The 24,911-nt window shown below is 35.9% G+C and overlaps 1 protein-coding gene across 8 annotated transcripts in view; it reads left to right on the top strand.

Moving 5' to 3' along the window:
- SGCG (sarcoglycan gamma) overlaps nucleotides 1-24,911 on the top strand; it is a 103,599-nt gene that overhangs the window by 26,869 nt on the left and 51,819 nt on the right. Inside the window, exons 2-3 of one of the 8 annotated variants that reach the window (XM_015852142.3) lie at nucleotides 2,820-2,911; nucleotides 23,701-23,895. In XM_015852142.3, the coding sequence (XP_015707628.1) occupies nucleotides 23,701-23,895 (195 nt within the window). In that variant the 5' untranslated portion in view covers nucleotides 2,820-2,911. Of the gene's footprint in view, nucleotides 1-2,819; nucleotides 2,912-4,446; nucleotides 4,647-20,040; nucleotides 20,186-23,697; nucleotides 23,896-24,911 lie in introns of those variants that run through there. The other 7 variants (XM_015852141.2, XM_015852139.2, XM_015852134.2 and 4 more) reach the window with 7 other exon arrangements.

Genomic DNA, 24,911 nt, shown 5'->3' with positions numbered 1-24,911 from the left:
CAGAGTCCTTCTCAGGGCTGCTCCCTATAGACTCATCACACAGTCATGCTCAGTCACGCTTAGAATTTCACTGACGCATATAGAGGACGTTGTGCATGACCCTGTTGAATTGCAAAAGTTCACACAGACCTACCTTTCCAGCCTGTCTAGATCATTCCTAGTGACATCCCTTCCCTTCAGGTGTCAATCATACCACCTTTGAACATTTAAAAGGGTCCTACAGCGGTGAGCTTAATTATTTGTTCTTAAAAAAACCTTCATTGTCTTATCTTAGATCTACTCCAGTTTACCTGTCAGGCTCCTCCTGAAGTGAGTACTACATATACGAGCAGCTTTTAGCTTATTGCCTCACAATTTAGTCTTTTTAAAGGCTCATGCAGAGTTAAATTCACTGAAGGGGCCGTTTCATAAAAATGTGTGAAGATGCAATCCAATTATAAGATACAACTACGTAAAACAAGCAAAAAATCCACCAAATCCACCAGCACCACCAAACAACAAAACTAACTCACTGTCAGTTTGAGTCTGCTTGATAGAGGAGTGTGATAGCAATGTGTTGGAAGAAAACAGCTGAAGCAGAAATTGAAATACTGATAGAATGATAGGGAACAGCCCCACAGCTAGCTGTTCACATTCATGTATGAAAACATTTAACATAAACCAGACACAAGGACCTGCTGTGCAGGACCTGTGTTCATTCCCACACAGGGCAGCTGGATACTTAGAAATAAGTCCTTTTTTGTTTATCTTGTCTTGCATGCTCTTTTTTTGATATTTTTCTGTTTTAGGAGCTAAGTATTCTTGTTCATACTGTTATGAAATATAGCTATTCTGAGTTTCAAAGCTGTTTTGAACTTCTTTATAGGTATTGGCGTAATGGAACAGTCTCAACAGATATGCCTTATGTCTAAATGTGTTTGTGTTCCTATTAGTTTCTCCACTAAAGCTATATTGTGCTTATATTCCACAATGTTGCTATTGTAATATTTCTTACTTTGTATAAGTAACTATTTTAAACAAACAAATTTTATAGCTTGAAGATGTGCCACATATGCCTCTCTCAAATATTTCTGTTTATATAGGAAAGATTAAGTTCTTATTGGCTTAGTGTTGTGTTCAGGTTCAGAAGATGACATTCCTTTATGAGATATTCACCCTAGCCCTACTTATAGGAAATGTCCCCTCCATTCTTTGAAGTCCAGAGGTGGCTAGTGGCTAATTATATTTCATTTCTTCTGACATTTTGTTAATACAGTTATCCCCAATTTAATTGATTGAGGACTTAGTTGTATTTTGCTTTCAGTGATTGTAACAGATAAATATTTGTGTGTGTCTTTGTGGTGTGTGTTTGGTTTTTTTTGTTGTCACATAATCACAGTTGTTCAGCACTGGAGGGCTTCTATTCTCAGTTTACTTCATTAATAATTATAAAGAGGGATATCTGTTGCAATGCAATTTTGGGTAAACAAGAGGGCTGGGATATCTTGTTTCATTGTGAGGAGGGAGTGTTAATGACGTTGGTGAGATTTAGGCCACAAGGAGAAAGGGACTGTAAATGGAGTAAAGGCAGATATTCTTCTGACTACACAGATATCTGTTTTCTTACTACAATATATAAAACCTTATGGACAAACACCTCCCTGCAACAAGTTGTCAGAGAAAATCTAGCCTAGTGGATTAAAGTGACGCTATTGCTTTTAATAATGAGTAACTGTACAATTATTGTTTGGTACTTATTACTGAAATAAACTCTACTTTCCAAAGAGACTAGACTGTTATTTTGCCCTAAAATCCTATTGTGTTCCTTAAACATGTCAGAGACCTGGAGATTGTTTGAATAAGCTAGAGAAGTTGATAGGACCAAAAGGCTTTCATGGCTGCATGAATATAATTTAGTTTGTCTTTTCATTGGATGAATTAGTTAAGCAAACAGTCACTGTCTTCTCCACCATTTTTTTATCTTGTGCTTTGAGGAGATCTTGAGAACTTGTAGGTACACACAAAACTACTTGTAAACTATTTGTATGAAAAAAGTGGTGTATTTTGATGGCAGAATATTCAAACCACAATTTATGTATCTTTTTCCTTTTTTTTTTTTTTTTTTTCATGGCATACATTTTCAAGTACTTCTTGAAATTAATAAATAATTCTGGTTTTGTTACAAACCTGGATATACAGGTGTTTATAATTTGTTAGAGCATGGAACCCAGCCTCTGAATCCTGTATCCATTTCTTCCTCTGATTAGTCAAGTACTGGCAGGAGGAGGACCTGACAATGTGGAGTATGTTTGGTTCAACTGACTAAGCATTTGTTAATGTTAACTAACTTAACCTCTCCAGAACTACATTGTAAGTCACTGATTATCTAAATCCAAATGAAAAGGAGGTTGGCATTTCCTGGTGAGAGACAGGACATTAGGATTCTTGGTCTGGGACAGGAACAGGTCTTGAGTGAGAGGAAGACCTAGTTTTCATACAGATGCAATGAGACCCCATGACTGAAGTAATTGCTTATTACACTAATGCATTATAATAGTAAAGGGAACTTTAATATTGCAACAGAAGTCTTTTTATTATTTTTTCATACACATTTTGGACAAAAAATTGTATTCCTTTTGGTATAAACAGTGCTGATGTACATGTGTAGTCTGAACAGGCCTTGGGTGTCCAGTGTTTCAGTCTCAGTGTGTTTTGGCCTGTCTTTTTTACAATATTGCCTATTAAAGTACTCAGAAGGGCAACTCAGGAATTTATTTTGTTCATTCCCACATATTTCTGAAAATTGTTCCTTTCTCTTTCCATTCTTTACATTTAAATAGGAAGACAGCCTCCTTCAGATGATACAGAACTTACTGACAGTTGCTCTTGCTCCAGTCCTACTTCATGAGAACTTCCGAAGATACTAACTGAGGTATTTATTTGTTCTTTTTATTTTACGTGTTTCTACTCTGCAGGTATACCAAGAGGAGTGGTAGACATGGAAAGTAACACAAAGTTTTGTCCATAAAGAGAGCTACTGTGTGGTACAATCTAATCTCTTTCTGGGGCTGAGCACTACATTAGACTTCTTTTATATGAATTGAGACATCAAATAACATCTATGCCAAAACCAAACATATTAAAGTGCAGTTAAAATATCACTTCTGTTTTGGTCCTCCATCCAGTTTCATGGAGTCCTCAACTTATCTCTAGGAATGCACAAGGAATTTTGCAGAAAATTGCTGCACATGAGCACACATGTCACCTAATTAATGCCTTTCTTGAACCTGTCATAAGTATCTGACGTTGATAGGTTTCTTCCTGTAATACATCAGTGAAATTTCAGTTAAAGAAAAGGGTTTTTGTTAACAAAATATACAAATGCTTTCATCCCTGTTTATCTTTAATAAATCCGTAAGGTTAAATATAAAAGCTGTTCTAAAGATATTTAGAAATCTTTCATTATGACAAATGTTTGTCCTTTATGTCAGATACCAAAGAATTAATTCTTTTGTACAGAAAAGAACAACATGGTTTGTGTAATGTAGACAGTCTCATAAAGAATTAATGGACTCAGAGTTCATAAAAGCAAAAAAGTATCTTATAAGCCTGTGGCTAGCCCTAAATTTATGATCTGCAGCTGTTGAATGTCTGATAGGAACTTCATCTTCTAAAGCACGATAACACTGTGAGTGTATAGCTAGAGAAAAGGAAACACTGTGCCTTGAGAAATGCAGGCGTCCAGACAAATCAATGACAATTGCATAGCATGTTTACTGGATTTCTACTGTGTAAATCTTACAAATGCATGCTTTAATACTTTTTAAACTGCATACAATTTCAGCACAGAGTTCTACAGTATCATAGGTTAAACAGAAATTCTGTGGGTCACTCTTTGTATTGTCAGTCTAATGTAAGCAGTGCAGGGCTGGAATTCTTGTTTTCTGCATCTGAAAACTCAAAGATTAAATTACATTGAAGAAAAATAGCTCATAATTTCTAAAAGAACGTTGTAAAATATGTAGTGTATGAAACTTTTTGTTTTGAGTCTCTTGTCAGTTATGTGCATCTTTCATAATACCAAGAACAGATTAACTTTCAGAGGGTTAATAATTCTTAATGTAATTATTATGTAAATGTTGTATGTCCTGCTATAATTGTAAAATATAACTCTAACATAAATATTTCCTTTTTGAAAGATGCCTTATGTACCAACCACTAGATATAATAATTTTGCTTTTATCAGCTATCTATGTTAATGGTATTTATGCCTGAATTCTGTGAAGTGCTTCATATTCTCAGATTTTAATAAAGCAGTTGGGATTTGTGATCTCAGGTATAGAGATCACAACTGTTTTAGTTTGCACAGTGCATTCGTTATATCTTACAGTGGGGCAGTTTGTATCTGGAGTCAGCACGCAACCATTTTAGCAATAGAATTGGCCGCTTATGTCACAGATTAAAATTAGCTACGTCTGTACGCCAGAGCAACAAAGTGGAATGCAAAACACAGCCAAACATGTGAGCAAATTTTCTTCCAGTGATATTTGGCCAGGCCTAAAATATCTTCCACTCCCAGATTTGAAAGTAGTGGAAAAGTTAGTCAGATCTCTCTGTGGAAGAGTCTGTAGTTTATTCAGAAGTTCACATTCTTTCAGATCTCTAAGGTAAGAAACTTATTTTCCGATTATTTCTATAAGTATTAAAATGTTTGTAAATGAAGATCAAGCTGTTTTTCATTTGATCTTTACTTAACATATGGTTATATTGAACTTCCCTCCCGTCTGATTTTCTGTGCAGCATTGCAGGCTTTTTCTGTTCACATTTAAGAATCATGTTGCTACTCATACTGTTTGTTTTTGGACCTAAGTTTATACACAGTTATAATTTAGATTCTGGTAATTTGAATATGTTTGTTTTAGCAGCTAAATGCAATATGAAGTTGCATGCTATAAACTTACACTTGTGTGGCAAAAAAAACATTAAAAAAGTTAACTTTTAGTGCTTTTTACATTTTTGTACAGCATCATATGAGCATACAAATATATTACAGTATTACATAAATCTCTGGTTTTCAATAGTAAATCTCTGATGTTTGTAGCTCTAAGTTTCTCTGAGTTATCTGTCTGATACTGAAAGTTCAATTCAGTCTGGAGCGGATTCTTTGCTTCTGCTGACACTTATTTTTGATTTGACAGCCTGATACTAACCTTCCATGTGAGGAACTATTACCAAAATAAGCCTCAACTGATTGGAATTTGAATCTAGCTAACTTGAACAAATAAGGAGTGCACAACTGCGTGCAGACAGAACTACTTTTACAATGTGTGGTCTCCTTGGATCCAAATGTATTTTCTCTTGGATAATTTCACTGCCTGAAAGAAAATGACCAATTTTATATCAGTGTGTTACTGACTCATTATCAAATGATTTACTGGAAGGTACTTGATGTCTCTGCCAGGTGCATGCACTGAAAATTTAATCATGAGTCAGAATGAACACATAAGTTCTTACAACAGGAATGTGATTTGACTGCATCAACACCAGTCACCTAGGCTACATTTATAGAGATACAAGTGGTTTTACTATTCTAACTTAAATGCATTCTTGAGGAGGTAATGAATCACATCCTGGCAGAGTCTGCTTCTCTTTACTGTCTGTGCAGGGGTTCTAGCTCTTATCTGTGCTTGGTAAGGTGAAATCTGGCCTGCATAGCTACATCCAAATGTGGGAACTATAGTAACTGTGCCATAGAGTGCCAAAAGTGTGCAGTCAGTGAAGATTTAGATAACTTTGGTTGCAAGGCATATTCAGAGTTGATTCTACCTTGCCTAGGCTGAAAGTCTTCTAAACAAATGTGATATTCACATATGAAGTGCAGACCTTCTTTCCATTACATAATGAAAAAAACAGATGACCCTAAAATTTCTGAGTGTAAGAATCACTTCATGTAGTTAAGCTAAAAATAAAAGGATCTATACTAAGACCAGTATTAAAAGAAGCAATTTAAATATCTTTTCTAAGCTTCTGTGGCTTTGCTAAATGATATGCTTTTTCCTGCTTGAAAACTAACTGGTGAAAGCAGGTTGCATATTAGTTTTAAATTCTAATTATAAGGCTCCAATAATAACTTAAAAATAAAATATTCATCCATTCTGTAATGGATTTGTAATTATACAGATATGTCATTTGTAGTCATACAGACTGTTGTTGGTACTGAATAGCCTCAAGGAGAAATGTACTTAAGTACGGGTAAATAGTTTTGAAAGAACAACTGAAAGGAAAAACTGGATCTATCATTATCATACAAACCCAGGCCTCTGTCATACAGCACAGGAAAATCATCTGAGCATACAAATGCCCTCTTCTTTGAATTATTTTGTGAGATTTCTTCCTGTGAAAAGTAATGCCTTTTGCATGAGATACAAATCTTAGGTCCTGACATCTTACAGTTTGTAATTGTTTTCACAACTTGGAATTAAATTCACCTGGCTTTCAAGTGAATTTATTTCTCGGGGTTTATTCTCTTAGATGTTTAATGAGGTGATTGAGGTTTTTCCTTAACAGAGACATTTACAAAGTTTTTCTAGTATCTAATGAGAGGTGATCTTGACAATTGCAGTTTCTCAGTGGATACATTATGGGGCTTTCATCTGTCTTCCATCTCATTTTCAGAAAGTTTATAGGCATATATGATTTCTGAGACCTCTGTGTGGCCACAGTTGGAATTGACCAAGAAGCTCAAAAACAATTGTAAGAGTGATGAAAGCAATGGGAGACAGACAATTTAGACAGTGACATGGTGTGATTACACATTTTCCTTTATTAAGCCAAGATAAAAGTATCATGACAGTTTCCCTAACAAGATAATTCAATATCTTGGTCACATTTTCAGCTTGGGTAAGAATATTCTCACTATGTGGCTCATCTGTAACTTTGGCTACCTGGGGCAGTCTTCTCCTTAAGCCTTTCTGTATACCTGCCAAAAGCTGTTATACAGCTACTGCATTTCATGCCATAGTTGCTCACATTTCTGTGGTGGGTGAAGTGCTTCTGTGTAAGAATGTGAAGAGGAGTATAAACTTCAACATGTTTTAAGTGGAGTGAGATATGTGTTAAGTGTTGGATGTTGCTGGCATTAGCTATATAACAAATGATTCTCACTAAGACATAAACATTTGTTTATGTGAATATATGCATAACTTGATAGTTAGCTATAAGAATCACATACACTTCCTTAATTTTTTGCTTTTATTTTCATACTTTTCATTGATTTTCTGTCTAGTTAAAAATTTACAGAACTGATAGAAGCTATAATTCACAGAACTGATTTGCTTTGTTAACTGATTTTAGCCATGTTTGTGGAAGATAAGGTCATTTTCCCTTAGCCATATTGAAAACATCTAAGGTGCTAGCTATGTTAGTAACATTAAAATGACTGTCTTTCTGTATCAGAAATGCCCAGATACCAACTAAAATATGACTTTAACTCAGAAGAAAATTAGGAATTGGAATAACCTAGACATAAACCATTATTTTTGATTTCTTGAGTGAGTGAAGCATATAGATGGCTAGATTCTAAAAGAAGAAAAGCAAAGGCTGCATAAAGGTAAACTCTTATCCTCCTTTGCTTTATCAGAAGATTTCATCTTTTGATATCTTGTCAATGTTTTTGTGACTTTATTCAGCATTTCCTTGGCAACTTATCTCCCTGTTCTACTGTCTATCTCCCTTTTTTCCATCTATGTCTCTCAAGTTTGCTTACTGCACTTTTTCCTTTTATCTCTAGGATTCTTAGTATTTAATATACTGTACTTAAAATATATTGTGGAGACTTTATCTCTTTGATATGTCTGATTTCATATTTTGATATTTCACAGCTGAAAAGAAGTGAGAACATTTACAAGACAATTTTCCCATCTTGAAATAGATTTGAACACTGGTAGATGATTTGAAGTCTCTGGGGAATTTTATTCGGCTTTCTTTTTGATTCAAATAATGCATACTTTCAGAGCAGCCCTTGTACAAGGTGAAGTTCATGATGCTAAATCATGTCCAGAGAAGGGCAACAGAGCTGTGACGGGCCTGGAGCACAATTCTTATGGGCAGCAGCTGGGGGAAGTAAGATTGTTCAGTCTGGAGGATGTTCAGAGGAGATCTTAATGCACTCTACAAAAGCCTGAAATGAAGTAGTGGTGAGTTGGGGGGGCCTACTTCTGCTCCCAGGTGAAAGTGACAGGACGAGAGGAAATGGCTTCAAGTTGCACCGGGGGAGGTTTAGTTTGGATATCTGGAAAAATTTCTTCTCTGAAAGAGTGGTGAGGCAGTGTCACAGGCTTCCCAGGTTGGTGGTGGAGCCACTGTCCTGGAGGTGTTCAAGAAACATGTAGAAGTGAGGGACATGGATTAATGGGCATGATGGTGATAGGATGATGGTTGGACTAGATGATTTCACTGATCTTTTGCAATGTTAATGATTCCGTTTCCTAATTTAGTTTCTGCATGTCCACCTACTCCGGGTCAGCAGGTGGCTTAGACTGCTCTCTGTGATTTGGGCACCTAAATGTAGATTTAGATGCCTTGACTAATAGTTGAGGGACATTTTCAGGACATTTCTGGTAGGTCATCATTTGTCAGACAGGTTTTTTTTAGTTCACTATAGGTGCAGTGAATTATTTTTATTAGGATCTAATGTAAAAATGTTCTAAAAGGTTTCCTACTGGCTTTGAAATCTACGATGTAACAAAATTGCACTTAGAAAGTTGCACGGACTTTTCCTGAACCAGAATTTAGAAAAGTGTAATTTGCAGTTTTTTCTCTTCCTGGAGAAATATTTACATTAGAATTCACCATACCGGGAAGTAGTTCCTCTCTTGACAAGTCTAGTTCAACCTGTAACACAAGTAGTAAACAAGCTGAGCATGCACATAAGAAGCAATGAATCTTTCCTAACAGCATATCAAGACCCGTACTTCAGAATGGCCTGTAATTTTCTTTAAATCTACAAGGAACAGTTTAGGCAATAGACCTTACATGTCTAATTCTGTTTTCATAAACTGTAGAATGGGTGCAAAAGCTCTGGAACTTGTTGGATGCTCTTTGTTTATGGTCCAAATTGAAAATAAAATTGTAATAGATTTAAAAGTATCAGACACCAGATATTAGAGCTTCCTGATAAAATATTCCAAGTTTTCTTATCTTCAGGGTTGGCCCTCTGGTAAAATCTCAGACTACAAAAACTGATGGGCATGTTTGGCAACATTCTCAGTAGTTGATCAGCAAATAAACTGTCTAATCTGAGCTTAAAATAACAAATTACACATGTGTTCTGTAGATGTTTTTTTTCCGTTGTTAGTCCAAAAAATGACTTTAGATGCTAGGGCCATGCTTCCTGGAGTTTGTAATGTGCTTGTCCTTTTGACCCTAACAGAAGTTGTTTTCCATTTTCCCAAAGTAGCATATTTAAAATGCAGAAGTATGCAAAATCCTACTGTTCACATTGCAGTATTTGATCTAGTGATGTAAATAAAATTTAATTGTAAACTTAGGCTTCAGTATTAACTGCTTATTTTTATTTCCATTTCCATTAAAGTACTTTATATAAAAAAATCAACTTTGAGGTACAAAAGGTGCATAAATGTTGAATGAGAGATCTAATTCTCAGTATGCTTTGGAATGTGTGTGTACTTTACGTGCAATCCTAGCTTTTATTTATTTATTACATTAATTATTTGTACAGCTAATGGAAAGATATGTGTTTTGTAACTTTTTCATCTTTCCTGTTAGTTTAATTCAAAAAGTAGCATATTGGTGAAACCATCTTGCTATGTTCATCTTTTGTGTTTTTGCATAACTGCAAAATATCTCTAGATAATGTATCTAATCATTTAACAGGGCTAATGCACAGCTTTTCAAGCTTCTCAGCCAACAGTGAACTGCACTCGAGAATGGAGTTGTCTTTGTATCTGTTTTGTCACTGTACTGAAGTCTACTGTATGAACTGGGAGTATGCCTGTAGAGAGACAGCAGCATTCTTCCTAGTAGTAGTTAGCATTTTAATAAAAGTAGAAGCAAGCACAGAAAAAGAGAAAAGGTTACAGCAATTCATATGCTTTTATGTACTTAAATAGAGCTACTTCTTTATGCTGTCACAGACAGTGCCTCTTGCAGCACAGAGGACGTAAAATACTTTTCCTGGGGACAACATTATAGATAATTTTAAAGGACTTTTCCTGAAAGCTCTGCTCCTTGTAAAGCATAAATTACAATGAGAACAGAATTTCTTCAAGACTCATTTTGGCCTTGATGGTGATTATTGTTGTGTCACAGAAATGATCGCACACCTAGAAATTAAAAACATGCAATTGATTTTCTTAAATAATTTTTTTACAGTTTCTAGAAGTTTTCTTGTTTGGTAGAGATCTACATGAGAGGACGGCAGCAGGCATTCTTTAATAACTTGTCTCCAGCAGAGGGACTGCTTTCCTTTTCTTCACGTCTGTAAAGAACTTTCAGCCTTTCAGGATATTCAGAACCCATAGCCAAGATGTCCCATTCCTCCTGCAACCCTGGATCCCAGACACCGAATTCACTTTGTGCATCTGTCCCACTTTACTTCAGTCTATAACTAGCCAGAAACAGGATAACAAGTGGCTGGGAAAAAGATGTAAAAAAATACTTGTGCCTGCTAGTGCTTTGAGATTGCTGGTGGTGTTTTCATTAAAGGAAAAGTGGAAGCCCAAAAACAATTCTTGGTTTCATATAATAGTCTTTGTCCTTAAGAAATTAAATTATATTGTACACGAATAACTTGCCTTCTCTGCAACTGAGAGTAACAAACTACAGATCTTGTCTGTAAAGTTTAACTTTACACAGGAAGCATCCATTTTGTCAGGTATGCAAATAAGCTCCTTCATGTCAGCAATACCTAAAGACATGCAAGCCACTATAAAGTAGACAGAATTCTAATGTGTCATCCAGTTTAGGATTAAGTTTAAACTTCTAGACATACTGTGGGCTCATTCTATTGTCACTCATATTTGCAGTCTTAAAGAACAAATGTAATTTCTTAAAAATAGATATTTTCTGTAGTTGCTGTAGGTTTCAAGACTTACTAATGATACTATAAATATCACTGCAAGAGATTTTTCTCTGGAGGACAGCAGAGATTTTAATAGGTGAGAATACAGAAATAGTTCCATAGAGCTGTCTGGGAATGAATGGCAGTCTCGCATTTCCTTATTTTTGTGTCTGGCGCTTTCTTCCAGGTCTGAATGTAGTGCTTTTGCAGGTGCAACAAATTGTGGTGCGAAAATATGGTATGGAGAGTAAGAATTTGAATGTCATGAAACATCTGAAATGTCAAACTGTTTGCCAGGCTGCACAGCCTGATGAAACTACCACGTCACACACAACAGTTCACTTCCTCTGAACTGTTGTGAGGTGATAAAACCTCTGAAAATCTCTCTGTCTAATCTGAAAAATTTCAGATGATTGATTATTCTTTCTTACAGAGTCAGGAGCTTTTTTCTGAGTAGATTTATAACTGTGTAGCAGATGGCGTTCTTGTTCACCACGACGGCCTTCCATAATCTTGGTAGTTTGCTCAAAAGAAAGTTAGTGAAATGTCCATTGAATTTATTCTATATAGGACAATAATTGCTGCTTACTGCTTTGGAACTTCTTACTACTCAATTCAGTGCATGTAATTAAGAGCACTTAAATGTTATCACAAGCTCTTGTTAACACAAACCAATGAGGGAGAAATAATTTCCCAAATGGACAATAAGGACAATATTCACTTGTCCATAGCTGAATTTCATCTTTGTTTGGAGTAAGCCACATATGTGCTAGTAAAGGCTAATCCTCAGCTTTGAAGGCAAATGGCATGACACAGCTTGCATCTGTGCAACTAATTTTCATCCCCAGAAAAACACAGCGCTCTACTGGGAGTCCTCATTTCTCCTGTCCCCATCATATGGTCAAAAAGTGGCCCTGGTCATGCCTGGCAGAGAGCCAGGTGGCAAAGGCTGAGCCATTCCAAGAGACTTTGCTGTCAGCTGAACCTGCTGCTGTCAGCTGAACCTGATGATATCCACAGTGCATGCCTTAACCCTGGCAGGTTTACTATTCTTGATGTAAGGTAGGGGAATTCTTTGCACAAAAAACGTCAGCAAATAAATGACAATATGCACCAAAACAAGTATGCATTTTATACCCTTTGAAAGCCTGTCTGAACTCTCTTTGAACCCGTAAGATCATAGTTCAGCATACATGAAATAAATGTTTCAGCAAATCTTGTGAGTTCTGCTCACAGAACTAAAGCACGGTTTTCCCTGAAATAGGTTTGGGTGGAGATGAGAGCTGAGGTCCTTTCACCCATAAGAATCTATGGTCTCAGTGAGATATTTTCCTATACCTCTGCTGGTGTTCATAGGAAAGACAAAGGAAGACTTGATTTAAAAGTAGTGTAAGCAAAAGCCAAACAAGGAGAGGAGAGGTGTATGTAGAGACAGGCTCCTCAAAGAAGCAAGGCAGATATCATTTTTTTCTGATAATTAAAACAGTCGCTCGATTTTACATGTCTAAAGTTATAGAAAATTCTAGAATTCATTATCTTATTCAGAATGTTTTCCACCAAATTACTTGCAAACTAATCTAAGAATTCAGTGCCAGACTGTTCCAATGAGTTACCGTATTAAGGACTGAACAGAAAGGCCTTATCTGCATTGTGTAGTGTGCCTGTCTCTTCTGAATAAGAGAATAATTTAACTGTCACTGACTAAAATAACTAAAATCCTAGTGAACAAAAACGACCTCAGTGAAATTATAGTAAAAGTTCAGTAATTTTGTAGCCATCTCCTGTCTGTTTCTCTTCTTGGAGTGTCAGCTAATACCCAGATCACACTGTAAAGCTGTACTACTTACAGAGAATAACACCCCAGAGGGCCCAAAGGAAAGCTTTGTGATACCTGGAAAGATCAAACGATCAGAATAAGAGAGCATGCAGTGTTCAGTTCTCAGTGCAATTTATAATCCTGTAAGGACTATCATTTTGTTATTTATAGATAGAAAATATATGAAATCCTCAAATCATCCTTGGGCTTTTAATTTTGTTTTGTCCTTTTTAGTGAGAAATCCATTTCCTCAGTAGACGAAATGTTCACTATTCTTATTTTCCATAAAGACAGGATTTCTATTAACTTCTAAGAGAAGGGAGAAGCAAGATTCTTCTAGCTTCAGTGGCTGTCTGCGTGTGCTGTTGCTGTTTTTCTTAAGGACGTGTTAGCTCTCTGTATTCCTTGCCTTCTTCCTTTCATCTGTCTGTCTCGAGATAGGTGCTGCAGAGCTTAAATTTATCATTTAAGGACTTGTCTGTTTCTCTTAGCATCAGGGTTGGATTTAACTGTGGTGTTGCTTGCTCTTTCAATTCATTTAGGTGTTTTTTTACATTGTGTTTATTTTGTAAGTTATCACAGAATACCTTGTTTGTTAATTAAGAAGGAGACTTTATTATTGAAGGATTTTTAAGAGTCTTTATTCTTTATCATTCAAAAGTACAACTGATGTTTTAATTATTGAAGATAGGATTATTACAGCTTCCAAGAAAGTTTGTTTTGTTGTTTTTGTTTTGTTGGTTTTTTTTTATAGTAATGTTTTCTGCATTCATATTTAGTTCTTATTTCCTCTTATTATTATTTTCCTTTATTAACAAGAAAAGGAATGAAAACAGGATGAATAGTCATCCCCCTTTGATTCACTCTTGTATTTGTCAGGCATTGCTGAGGCGCAGAACCCTACAAGTACCATCATCTAAAATAATAAATGTAAGTGAAATGCTGTGTTTTCTTTTCAGGCTGCTATTCCTGAGGTGCATCTCCACTATAAAGGGAATATCCCCACTGTACTTCAGGCTTCCCAGCAAAAGCAGTGCGAGTTGCCTTTTCCTTTTTGACTATAAGCTGTGCAGCATGCTCCTCTCACTGTATTTCCTTATCCTCCTGAAGACTTCTTAAATAGTAATTAGTCTTTCCTTCTCTTCTTGACTTGTTCATCATTTTCAATAACAGATATAGGAAAGGGATGGGATGTGCGAAGGAGTGGCAGTGCACCAAGTCAGGAGATGATGGTTGAATGTTATGATATTGGAATTGACAGTGTTTATGTGTTCTCCACTAATAAATAGCCTTTGGAGGACTTCTGAACCCAAAGTATGCAGCTGTATGTGTCTGGAAGATCAGAAAGCAATTTCAAGTTTGTGAGTTCACTGGAATTCATTTCCAGTAGAATTAATGTTGGATCCTGAGCTGAGTAGCTTTTCAGGATCTGGGCTTGAGCGTGATGCTCAATTTTTCTCCCATTGTCTCAAAAGACAGCTGTAATTCTCATCAGTTTCTCACATAATGGGCAAATACATTAAGAGTTCTTAATTTCAGTTTTCTAAAATGTGCTCCATTTATGACATCTAACTATCTTCTTGTTCTTTTGAGTAGATGACCAATGAACAGTATTTCCCTAAAACAGAATCATAGAATCATAGAATCATAGAATCATAGCATCATAGAATCATAGAATCATAGAATCATAGAATGGCCTGGGTTGAAAAGGGCCATAATGATCATCTAATTTCAGCTCCCTTGCTATGGGCAAGGTCACCAACCACCAGACCAGGCTGCCCAGAGCCACATCCAGCCTGGCCTTGAATGCCTCCAGGGCATCCACAACCTCCTTGGGCAACCCGTTCCAGTGTGTCCCACTCTCCATGTGAAAAACTTGTGTCTGATATCTAACCTAAACCTCTCCTGTCTCAGTTTAAGACCATTCCCCCTTGTCCTATCACTGTCTACCCATGTAAACAATCATTTACAAATGCTACTAAAATAAATCATGGATTGGGCAACATGTTGTAAAAGCATGTATATTTACGGAATCAGCACAGGTAGAGAATTCCCAACAGTGAGACAGTGCCAGCATGTAAGCATCTTAGGCAATCAAGTGTAGATCTCTTGTTTCCCCTTCCTTCATTTAAGAGGAAGGGAAGGTTATACTAAGAAGCCCCACAAGGCTTAACACCTATTACTGAGACCAGAGTCTCCTCTGCAATGTTTCTGCATGCTTATCAGTAATTGAAAGCTGAAGTGACTCAATCCTCTTCCAGATCCATTTGCAAGACAGAATAAGAAATTTTAAGTAGTTCTCTATTAGGGCTGGAGAAAGAGGGTGGTGTGATGGAATTTCTGCATATTGTATCTTACCTGAGCTCTTCATTTTTCTAACCTCTTAACATCAGGTTTCTAATAGAGTCAACATTCAGAGAAACAAGTTGCCTCCCTACAAAAACTTTGGCAAGTATGTCACCAAAGATGTTAAATTAAGCTGCATCTGTCTACAGACATCAGACTTCACTATTACAATCCTAAAGGGTGTCTGTACTTTGGGAGAGCAGAAGGAATATTATCATGTTGAAAAAAAATTTAAGTTGTTATATTAAACTGGAAATCACCATTTTCTCATCCACATATGTTGGCAGTACTTAAGAAGAATGAAACTTCCTGCTCTCTCGGGAAATGCAGTATATTTATATGCTGGAGGCAGAACATCTCATTAAGCATAAAACCTTAGTTAAGTGAATAGTAGTAAAATACTTCTCTGTAGCTGCAAGAGAACCACATATTAGACTAGCTCCATAGTAGCTAGTTAATCCATCTTTTTTTGTTTTTCCTTTCTTACCAAATCCAACTACAGCAGTTAGAATGAAGATATGTCGAAGTCATATATCCAGCATTTTTACAAGGATGAAAGAATGTAAAGCATTTCTTGACTGTGAATGTATCTGTAACATCAGTAATTCCAGTGTTGTATGCGAGACTGAGGAAGCTTCATCAAAAGTAGTTCAACCTGCTGTTCAGCAAGTAACTTGGAGGTGAGCTGAGGACCTATATGATAATTTGTGTCTTCTATAAATATTTAAGAAACCTTACTTTGTGTATTGGTCTGATAGGTGAAGGAAGGCAACAGTGTTTTGAGGAAAACTGCTGATTCAGTCAGCTAGACCTAAGAGAAGGTGCATGTCTATGACCTTGAAACTGAAAGACTGAATTTACTGAGCCTAGAAAGGTAGCTAATAGATTCTGGGAGCAAAGTTTAGACTAAGAAATGGATAACTGAACACTAGGACTTCCATGGTAACAATCTTTTAAAATATTTTTACTCCTCTGTGCAAGGCCATATAGAAAGAACATGATTAAGGCAGAACAGAAGGTATGAGTAAAATAAATGGCATATTCATTTTAATGGAAATGGAACCAGGTATATGATACTTTTAAAAGGCTAAAGCTTTTTAAACAAGATTGAGAGAAAGCTGAAAAATGCAAAGGAGCACGTGTTGGTGTGATATGAAGAGGGAAGTCATAAAAACCACATATTTCCCATCTATAGAGTAAAACATAAGCTGTCAGTATGAAAATGGGAAATAAAGGAAAACTATACATGGTTTTGTAGCTTCAAAATAAAATAGAATAATTAAAATGCTTTACTTTAAGGAAGCTAAGGAACTAAATGAAGTTTTATAGTCATATTAAAAATGTAACTGAAAGAAAAACGTCAATGGTAACACTAAGATATACGCATATAGGAAATACAGAATGGGACATGCAAGTAGTAATGTGTTCACAGTAGTTTACTATAACACATATGAAGCATTTATATCAATTAGATTGATTGCTTAATTCCTGAATTGTGCAAGCTGGATAGAATAATAATTTTATCATTAATAATATGAACATAATATTCATTTTGTATTATTTTGGGATATAGCAATGCAGTTATTAATAATAACATTTAATTGTTAATTTATTAATTAATTAGTAGAAACTAAATAATAAAGACTGCATTGCCAGTGACCCTACCTGGGTTTGCTGTAGTAGATCAGAAACAATATCAGAAAAACCAATTTTATTTTTTTTTCTTTTACATTCATGGTATAAATGTTGTAATTAGATCCAATAACCAGACTACAGTTTACAATCCCATCAATGACTGTTTTCAGAAGTAGTGCCTCAAGAAGCAGAGTCATTTCCTGACTTAATTCTGATCAGTGCACAGAGTTTCTTTCATGTTGTTGTCAAGGGGTGTATTGTAACAATGGCGATATTGATGTTAGAGCAGATATCTTTGATGGCACAGCCAGAGCCAAAGAATCTTAACCATTGTTCTTAACTTTAAAAGGGGACATTACATGAAGAGGAAGCAGTCTGACCATTTGGAAGTAGAAATAATTGCATGCACCAGTACAGGCTGGGGGAAGACCTGCTGGAGAGGAGCTCTGCTGAGAGGGACCTGGGCGTCCTGGTGGACGACAGATTAACCATGAGCCAGCAGTGTGCCCTTGTAGCCAAAAAAGCCAATGGCATACTGGGGTGCATTAAAAAGAGCGTGTCCAGCAGGTCGAAGGAGGTGATCCTCCCCCTCTACTCTGCCCTGGTGAGGCCTCATCTGGAATACTGTGTCCAGTTCTGGGATCCCCAGTACAAAAAAGACAGGGATCTCTTGGAAAGAGTCCAGCGGAGGGCCACTAAGATGGTGAAGAGCCTGGAGCATCTCCCCTATGAGGAGAGACTTAGGGAACTGGGTCTGTTTAGCCTTGAGAAAAGAAGGCTGAGAGGGGACTTGATCCAGGTTTATAAATACCTGAGGTGTGGGAGCCATAGTGGTGAGTCTGGTCTCTTTTCAGTAGTGCGTGGGGACAGGACTAGGGGTAATGGGATGAAAGTACAGCATAGGAAGTTCCGCACAAATGTGCGCAAGAACTTCTTTACAGTGAGGGTGACGGAGCACTGGAACAGGCTGCCCAGGGAGGTGGTGGAGTCTCCTTCTCTGGAGATATTTAAGACCCGCCTGGATGCCTTCCTGTGTGACATGGTGTAGGGAGCCTTCTTTGGCAGGGGGGTTGGACTCGATGATCTCTAGAGGTCCCTTCCAACCCCTACAATTCTGTGATTCTGTGATTCTGTGAAGTATTGTGTTGGATTCTCATGGTAAATACATACTAAAAAGATGTTTAGATGGACCAAGAGGGTAAACCAGAATAGCTAAGTTTAAAAGCAAGAGAAGTTATTAGAAGTAATAACACACTAGTCGTATCACGTGGGAAAAAAAAAAGATAGAATTTTTATCTCTTTTCATTAGGTCAGATGTAAAAACACATAAAAGGAGTCCAAACAGTATTTTAGAACTTGCCTGGTCCTCTGAATCTGAATGAAGTATTGCGACAGTGATTTTTTTCTGATTTACTTAATGTCTGGAGACTACGTTAAGGCAGGGACATAAATCAAATGGAAAAATGGAAAACACTTGAAAAATATTTTTACCATAAGTGAGATTGAGAAGTACACAGATATTCAACAAATAATTTTTATTGTAGCCCATCATTCCACACTGTCAGTGACTACTTCTCATTTATTACTTCAGTATAAAGATATAAATTATAATAATCTCAAGATTATTACGTACATTTTCACTGCAAGGTATGCAAACAGTCAGCTCAGCCATGTGAATTTCTCTGCCCACTTCCACAAATTATGCCACAGGGATCCAGCTCTTGTAAGCTGATGACATTAGTTTACAATTGAAACTAATATACCATATAATAATACATGTATACAATCATAGCAAATCAAATCAGCTAAGATTAAATATATGATTTTAGAATGAGAGAAGTTTGAAAGGAATTAGAAACTTTTCATCTGATCATAACAATCTGAACTTCAATGTCTGTCTGAATGTGAATTGGAAGCATTTCCATATGGGTTCCAGAGCTTCCTGATTACTTCTACTTTTTCTATCAACATCAGGTTTTTCCTCTGGCAGGAAAATGCTACAGCAGTGCTAAGCTATTTCTGTTTCTTCATCAGTGAACTCTTCGGTCCCCAAAAAGGCAGTAGTGTGCCTCTTATTACATGCGTGAATGCCACCGAATTGTGAAGTCAGTCTTAATGTACTTCTGATGTTCATACTATATAACAATACAAATCTAGCTCGATGTGTTATATAAAAGCTTTAATGAAGATAATGTTCCATGAAGATACTGTATGCAGTCTGTAAAATAGTTTTCACTTGCCTGAGTTGACATGTGACTTTATTTCACTTTACAGTTTGTTCAAAATGACAAAAGAATTTAAGGAATGGTAAAATGATTCAAATGGTCTTTCTACTAACTGCTGTAGTTTTGCATTCTATCCCCTCTTTCAGCCTCTCATACATGTTCTTCTTGCATGCAAATAAATATACTAAATGTAAAAAGAGGAGAAGCTCCAATGATTGATGTGGTTTGTTTGTTTGTTTTTTTCAGAAGAATGTGTATTGTATGAATATCACTGGTGCAAATTTGCAAGACTTCACCAGTTCTTCTTAATTTCAACTTGAAAAGGGGTTTTTCAGTGTGAAGCTTTTCCTCTTTTTGCTGAAAGTCCCAGTATAGTCACAAACAGTCCAGAGATGTAAAATGATTATAACTGTATAATTATCAATAGAATTATAGTTGTTTAATGTATTAGTGAAATAAAACAGTTTTATATTTAAAATTTTGTTTTCCAATTGCTTATTATTATTGCTTTTTGTATGAGAAAATGACAATTAATACAGAATAATCATAATGATCTAATCATAGAATGGTTTGGGTCGGAAAAAGACAGGTTTTTGTGAACAAAACTAGTGAAAGCATATTTTTACTTTTTTTTTTTTTCCAATTAAAGAACAAAAACAGAAACAAAAACATATATTTCAATTAAAATAGTATTTTGTCTTCAGTAAGCACATAACTGTGATTACACATAACTAATTCCTGAAAATAACATGATTAACCTGAGTGGGCTTACTGATAAGTATGCAATATCAAAACATTAAATATTCCAGAGATAGCAGAATAGCTTTTGAACTTGAGGCCCAAACTGACCTTAAGGCCACAGTATCATTAGTGATGGACAGTCTTTCCATATCTGGATATTAATATTAAAAAAGTCCTGGATTCCTGGGCCTCTGAATCATGAAAATCACAGAGGCTAGTCTCCAAATCAAGCTTCATAAAAATATGGAATAGGTTCAAGGTAATGTTCTTTCATGGCTACACATTTCCAGAAGGCAGCCTTAGTATCAAAGCGTAAAGAATACGCAGCTATTTCATCAGCAGCTTACACGTGTACTCCAACAGGTATGAATTTTGTGTGCTACATGCAGTGTTTTCAAGTACGAGACTTCCCCAGACAGCTATGAAATATCTCCATTTAGGGTTTTTCCTTTCAGTTCAGCTTCTTAAAACAACTCCAGGCCATAAAGGAATTTCTCTTTGATTTCTTCAAACAAACCTAAGGTTATTCTACGTAATTTTATCTCTTGAAAGTCAGTATCATCATTCATTACAAAACTCGGAGTTGTTGATTCCTCTAGAGAAGGACGTCCAACAGTATAAATTCTTATAGCATTTCACCTTTAATTGCTTGTTACTGGGCCACTAATTCTCTTAGAAATCATGGAATGTTATACTAATTAGAAAAGTTCTATGTATTTCAAAGCAGGCCATTGCCTAGGACAGCACTATTCTTTTGTTAGGACCAAAGCAATTTCCAGCAGTCCTAATGCTCGGGAATGATAGAACCCTTTTCTCTCAAGAAAAAATAATTTGTGCAGGGACCAAAACTGCACTGGGAGATGTCCCCTGTGGAATTTCTGAAGGGCTGAAAGCAATCACAAAACTCAGTTGGTTTTTTTTGTTTGTTTTTTGGGTTGTTTTTTTTTGGTGAAATGCATAATGGTTTTTAACCTTGCCTCATTAAACAGCAGTACATAATAGATTATGTATAAAACCCTCCACTCACACAATACACATTTTATGACAGATTGAAAACAGAACTGAGGAAAACAGGAATCAAGTGAGTTCCATCTTCCTGTTAAATGCTTCTAGAAGCCATTCCTGTTGCGATTGATTTGACCAAATGCTTACGTCTAAAGTGTGTATGTATGAGGAGGTGCAAGTCATCCCAGGCACTCTGTATTCGTCCTTTTTATGCAGAAAAGTTACCGCGTTTCAGGTGCAGTTCATTGCATGTCTAACATATACATCTAAAGTAATTCAGATAAATAATTCCTAGCAGGAGTGGATTTATCTCACTGACCATAAAAAGAGTCCGAGTTGTCTGGCTCAGATACTGAAGTCTTAGCTGTTGATATTTCCTGGCAAAATGAATCCCAGCCTCAGAGACCGCTGTGGTGAGACTGACGTAAGAACATGAAGATCAGAGAATTAATTTATTCTTTATCAGATTATGTTCCTACTGAGGAATTCATCTTGAGGATGTAGAGAACAGACACACAAGGAAAAGCCTAGGTGCTCCACCTAAAGACTTTTTGAAAGCTCAGCTAACTTCATGAGATTATGCAGTTTCAGAATAGAGATCCCTTTTCCTTCCACCCTACTGAAATAACCCTGTTAGTATTCTTAGAAGGTGTTTGGTTTTTTTTCTGCTCAAACCAACAAGCAGACTGTCTTGAGGAGAAATTCTGTTACTACAGAATTTCTGTAGCTGCCATCAGTCTTGTTTCTTGTTATACTGACATTTACCATGTGTGTACTAAAGGAAACAATAAGAAACTCAGAGGATCCCCGATGTTAGGATATTGGGCAGTCCTATGATACTGTATCTGAGCAAAAACTCTGCGAGTTATTTCTCCAAGCATATCTGTTTTTGTCAGAAGTTAGCAGTTAGTGCATCCTATGCTGTTAGTTACAGTTTTCAAGAGGGATTTAGATGAACACAAGGGAAAAAAAGCTTTTCTAAGTATTTTGTTTAGTCTGTCATATGTGTAATTGTCCCAGTTTGTCTTGGTTGGCAGAGAATGGTAAATTAGATTTAATATAGGAAGTCCTGTGTTAGTGACTTGATTTGTTATATGGTAGTTAGCTGGGCAACAGCAAAAGAAGTAGTAACTCATATATGAATAGCATCTTATAATCAGTACTAGGTGCCTGAATAGTGCACAGAACAGGAAAATATAATCAGGTAGATTTAAGCAAATGTAGTTCAGGCAGTGCATATGAATGCCATATATAAATCTGCACTGTTTTGCAGTATTGTTATTTTAAGTCACTTCAGAATCTGTTGTTTTCCACTAATAAGTTGTTATACCATCTTCACTATTTTCCACACAAGAAAACATTTGCCTGCACATTAACATGAGCAACTGGGACTGATAACAGCAACAAATTATTGAGACCATTGCTTTAGCACACTTACATTATGAGCTGCTGATTATCAAGTCTCATTTTTATTATGAATAAACATAAACTGTAACTTTTGAAAGGTTTTCGAGTGTAAACACAGAAATAAGATGAATGCTGCATATGTTCTGTTTACTTGTAAACTTATTTTCTCTGGTTTGTGGCTTGATAGGAAGCTATAGAAACAAATAAAAATGATGTAATTCTAAAGATGGGGGTAAGTATTAAGAGCCACATGCTTGTCACAGACACAGGATGTCTCTGCAGGAGACCTGAAGGAACTTCTTCCCTGATTTAGAGTAATTCAGCAGCAAAGTAAGGATGTAGTTTGATCACACTTTGAAAACTGTGTGTGCAGAGTACAGTGATCTAATTCCCAGGGGTAGGTTCTGAATTGATACCTCGTGTGGGACCTATCTGAAGGGACTCTCATCCATGAACATTACACTGTAGAAAAGTTGGCTGCTTTTTGGGTGCATAATACCTGTTGAAAAACCTCACTTATAGGAAGCACTTAAAACACCTATTTTATGCTATATATCCAAGGTTGTTGTGGGGGTTTTTGTTGTTGTTGTTGTTTTCTTCATTTTATAGCAGTGGAAATGAGACAGATGTTACCCATTGCTGTTCCTGATAAGCAGCTTCAGCTGCTGAGATTTTATTCTTATGTCTGAAATACTAGTTTTAATGAATGTTTTGAATTCTTGGTGATCTCTGTGCCGGAGAGGTGGGAACTGGTGAATATCCCTATGTTTTAAGGAATTGCAGTCTGGTAGGATTTCTTTAAATTCAGAAAATACTTTTTTAAGACTTGTAATACAAAGTGGAAGTTGTATAAATAAAGTAAGTAATTTTTGTTACTGATGATATATCTGTATATGACAAATTAAGAAATAATTGTTTCTGCTATAAAGAACCATTTTGTTTCTTTACATACAGATTATGTATTCTGTCATTCCAGAATTATAGAGCTAAGTTTTGCAACAGAAAGAATGCTTTATTTTTCACTGAATAAAGAGTATGTAGAAGTGTTCTTGAAGCTATACTTGGCAAGGCACTTCTATCAAGTCTAGAAGAATTTTTACACTGCAATAATTTTGTTCTATGTGCAGTAGATACGATCCTATTAAAATTTCTGTGCAGGAAGAATCAGACTATTATGGAAAATTGGAGGGAATAGTTAACATACTATATAGGATAAAATAAATTTGAGCCTCTTGAAAATAATAATTGGTAGTGTTCGTGTACTGAAGCAGTACATTGTCTGTACCAAAAAGTTATGACTTTAAATTGACAGAGATATGATGAAAATGCTTTCCAGTTAAAATCATGAGAGTTTATAGTAACTTGTGAATACAATTAAATCTTTATATTTTCCTTGTTTTTTACACACATATATTTAATTTAACTCAAATAACTAAGCAGTCTCTTTTTTTTTCTTTACATAGCAGATGGTACGTGAACAATACACTACAACAACACCAGGCACTAGCCTAGAGAGGCCAAAGAATGAATATGTCTACAAAATTGGAATTTATGGTTGGAGAAAGCGTTGCCTCTACCTGTTTGTTCTACTCCTGCTAATCATCCTAGTTGTGAATTTTTCTTTGACAATTTGGATTCTTAAAGTGATGTGGTTTTCTCCAGTAAGTGTATTAATTTTCCATTATTTTTATATTCTCTTCTTTTTCCTGCCTTGTCTCTCCCCTTATTTCACATGCACATTAGCTTCTCTGTGTGCAGTACATGGTTCTTTCTTATTTCCCTATTGTAACTTGTACTTTGATATATACATACGAATATATACTTACGTTCTATCTTTGAGTATGTATATCTGTAATGTCTGTATTAGTAATAACTATTTAAATTATTAAGGTTATTGGTACCTTTTATTGAAGTGGGTTCTAACCACTGTGAAGAATGTGTATTACTGTTGTCTCACAGTCTCTGTTTAGTTTATAAATACACGTGCTGCAGTTTTTCTCTCATATGCTGGAATTCACTAGCGTTAAAAGATTTCTGGCTTTTTTCTTAGTTTCCTTTTCCTATTTATCAGTATCCAACACTGAACAATTTATTTGACCAAATAAATAAAGCTCAGAGGTAATTAATACCACTTCACGCCTGAGGATAAGCAGATGTATTATTCAGGAATAACTGTAATATTTTTCCACTGTCATATATGTTTTAATATTTATAATGTAATTTTGTGTGTAGTCAATTGAAGGGTAACTTACAGAAGTCTGCAAGATGTAACTTTAGTCAGAATGCAATAAAATGCATCAATGAATATTGAAGCTGAGGTGATTCATCCCTAAACACGCAGTTGTGATGCATAGATGATACGAATAGATTTGTTACAAGAAAAACAATAATAGTAAATCCTTACAGCTCTGCCTCTGCCATTGAAGAAAGAGTGCTGTGAAGAAAATCCCCATTATCTGTCATTATTACACCTCTGTTACTAAATGAAGGGCTTTTTATCTCTTAGAAGCATTTCTATATTCTACATTCTCTTGCTATAAAGGAAGTAGGTTAATTTTAAGTGCTACTTATGGATACATTACTGCTGCTTGAATTCCCCTCTAGTGCCTTCCCCCACATAAATTCTTTTCAGCACTGTTATTGCCATACATATTACAGTGTGGAATATCTTAGGTCA

This window comes from Coturnix japonica, chromosome 1 (assembly GCF_054131305.1).
Source record: "Coturnix japonica strain WE chromosome 1, WE-NBRP24, whole genome shotgun sequence".
Taxonomy (NCBI): Eukaryota; Metazoa; Chordata; class Aves; order Galliformes; family Phasianidae; genus Coturnix; species Coturnix japonica.
Note: the sequence above shows the minus strand (reverse complement) of the source record. Positions and strands in the feature narration are given on the sequence as shown.